The 2544-nt window shown below is 63.8% G+C and overlaps 1 protein-coding gene across 1 annotated transcript in view; it reads right to left on the bottom strand.

Moving 5' to 3' along the window:
* PLIN5 (perilipin 5) overlaps nucleotides 1-2544 on the bottom strand; it is a gene marked incomplete in the record, with an annotated part of 10837 nt that overhangs the window by 1273 nt on the left and 7020 nt on the right. Inside the window, 2 exon segments of the mRNA XM_027769576.1 lie at nucleotides 8-127; nucleotides 1898-2097. Of these exon segments, the coding sequence (XP_027625377.1) occupies nucleotides 8-127; nucleotides 1898-2097 (320 nt within the window).

Raw genomic sequence — 2544 nt, forward strand, 5'->3', positions numbered from 1 at the left:
GTCTCACCTGGCTCCTGCAGCAGCCGTTCTCCAGGGGCTGCTGTGTCCAGTCCTCCCACAGCTGGTGCACCTTACCCGGGCCAGCAGGGGTGGTGGGGGGGGTGGCCCCGCCCTGCATGAGGTGGATCTGCAGGGACAGGAAGGTGGGACAGGCCTGGGGGTGGGCTCAGGCGGCAGGGCACCTTCTGGCGGAGTCAGGTCTCTGCACTGGAAAGCCGGAAGACGCCCCTCTGGGTCCCCGGCACCACCAGGCCCCGTCCCCCAGCGGGCAGAGGGATGGTGGCTCCTGCAGCGCCCTGGACGCCCGGGAACCGCTGCGGGAGAGCCCAGGGCCGCATCGCCATGAGACGGAGGGGCTGTGGCTCGCTGTAAATCCCCAGGCCCCGAGGCCAACCAGGGAGGGCTCTGCGTTCAAGTCCTGCCTTCACTGAGACCTGCGTGGCTATGACCAGGGCTGGCTGAGGGGGGGCGGACGCCGGCTGTCAGGACCAGCTGGGGTGCCATTGCCCTCTGTCTCTGTCTCTCCCTCATGGAAGCTGGGGCCGGCAGGTGGCATGGTAGCTAAGGCCCACAGGCACTTTTTTTTTTCTTTTTTTTTTTTTTTTAGAATTATCTTAATTTTATTTATTTTAATTTGACCAGAGAGTGAGACGGAAAGTGAGAAAGCAAGCCGCCAGGTCTGGGACTAGAACTACGGTCAACCACGTGAGAGTCCAGCGCCCTTAACCACCATGCCACCCGCCGGCGTGAAAAGACGAAGCTTCCTGGAAGCCGGATTGGCAGAGAGTAGACAGTTCCAGACAGGCACAGCCGTGCGAAGACCCTGGGCAGAACGGTGCCTGGCGTGGGAGGGACAGCGAGGAGGCCCGTGTGGCCAGAGCAGAGAGCGAGGGGGAGAGAGGGAGGGGACAGGCGGGTAGTGCAGGCCTGGTGGGCTGCAGAGAGGTCGTGGGCTTTGACCGGGGAGAGGTGGGAGCCCTGGAGGGCTGTGGGCAGAGGAGGGACAGCCCTGACGCAGGGCTCACAGGCGCCCTCTGGCGGCTGCAGGAGGACAGAGTCGGTGGGTGAGCAAGGCCGGGTGGTGGTTCGGGTAGACTGAAGGCATAGCGCCCTACCGGCCAAGCTGCTGGGTGTGGGAGAGGGGAGTCGAGGGTGACCCCAGCTTGTGTCCTGAGCCACCGGAAGGCCTGAGCTGTCCTCGGCCCAGATGGGGCGGGGGGGTGTCCCTTCACTCAGTAAACAAGAGTCCTTATGGACCTCGGGGTTTAAAGCTGGGAGGACTGCCTGGTGGCGAGGAGGAAGAGGCGCCTGCTCTGTCTTCCCCATTCTTTTCTTTTTTTCTTTCTTAATTTAACTTTCTTTATTTATTTACATTTGACCAGAGAGGGACAGAGTGAGAGAGAGAGGGAAAGTGAGAAAGCAAGCCTCCAGGTCCGAGACTTGAACCACGGTCAGCCACGAGGGAACCCAACGCCCTTAACCGCCATGCCATCTGGCTACAAATTCCATCTGCTCCTGGGACAGCAGATGGCGTAATGGTTACATCGCTGGACTCCCACATAGTCGACTGCGGTTCGAGTCCCAGACCTGGTGGCTTAAACTCACGCCAGGCCCGTGCATGAGTGTGCCCAAGATCCCGAGAGGAGAATGGAGGAGAAGGGATTGTGGTGTGTTTGATTTCTCACTTTCTGTCTCTGTCTCTCCAGCAAGTGCACATGCCCTATAGCCCCTACAAAACAAAAATTCCAGCTCCTACCTGCCCTCCTCCATGAAGCCCTCCTGGCCTACACACCCCAGGCTCCTCCTGACGGCCAGGGGCCCTCCCCACACTGCACAGCGCTGTCTGCTCGCTCACATCCCGTCCTGCGCAGGGGCGGAGCGGGCAGGTGACACTCACCAGGTCCAGCGTCTCCTGCAGCTGGGCCAGCGTGTCCTGGGCGCGGCGTCTGCTCTGCCTCAGTTTCCCCAGCGAGTGCTCGTAGGCCAGGTGGCGGATCCGCGCGGACAGCGAGCCCAGGCGCACGAAGTAGCCCTGTTGTCTCCTCTGCTCCTCCACCGAGCCCACGTCCGGGCCCTCGGCCTCCGCGGCCAGCGCCGCTGGGGGTGGGGTGCCGTCAGCGTGGCCGGGGGGTGCACAAGCCCACCGGTCCCAAAGCCCTGTCCCCACACTGCCCACCGCGCAGGATCACCGGGCCGAGTTACAGAGAAGGAAGCCGCGCTGACAGGGTATACGGCGCAGGCCTGGGACTCGAACCCCGCTGCGTGGCCTCACCCAGCTCCTCCTCTGTCATGGGCAGGAAGTGGTCCACCAGCTCCTCCGACTTGCCCAGCACCACGTCCACGGCGTGGCTCACGGAGCGCTTCAGCTCCACGCTCCAGCGACGGCCCTGCCGGGCCAGGCCCACCACGCCTGTCACGCCGCTGGTCACCGCGTCCCTGGCCGAGGTCACCACCTGGTGGAGGGTCTTCGTTCCAGCGCCTCAGGCCCGCCCTCCCCGCCCCGCTCCAGCCCGCCCCTGCAGCCCGGCTGGAGTCCCCGGTACA

Source organism: Tupaia chinensis, unplaced genomic scaffold (assembly GCF_000334495.1).
Source record: "Tupaia chinensis unplaced genomic scaffold, TupChi_1.0 Scaffold149964_2, whole genome shotgun sequence".
In the NCBI taxonomy this organism is placed as follows: domain Eukaryota; kingdom Metazoa; phylum Chordata; class Mammalia; order Scandentia; family Tupaiidae; genus Tupaia; species Tupaia belangeri.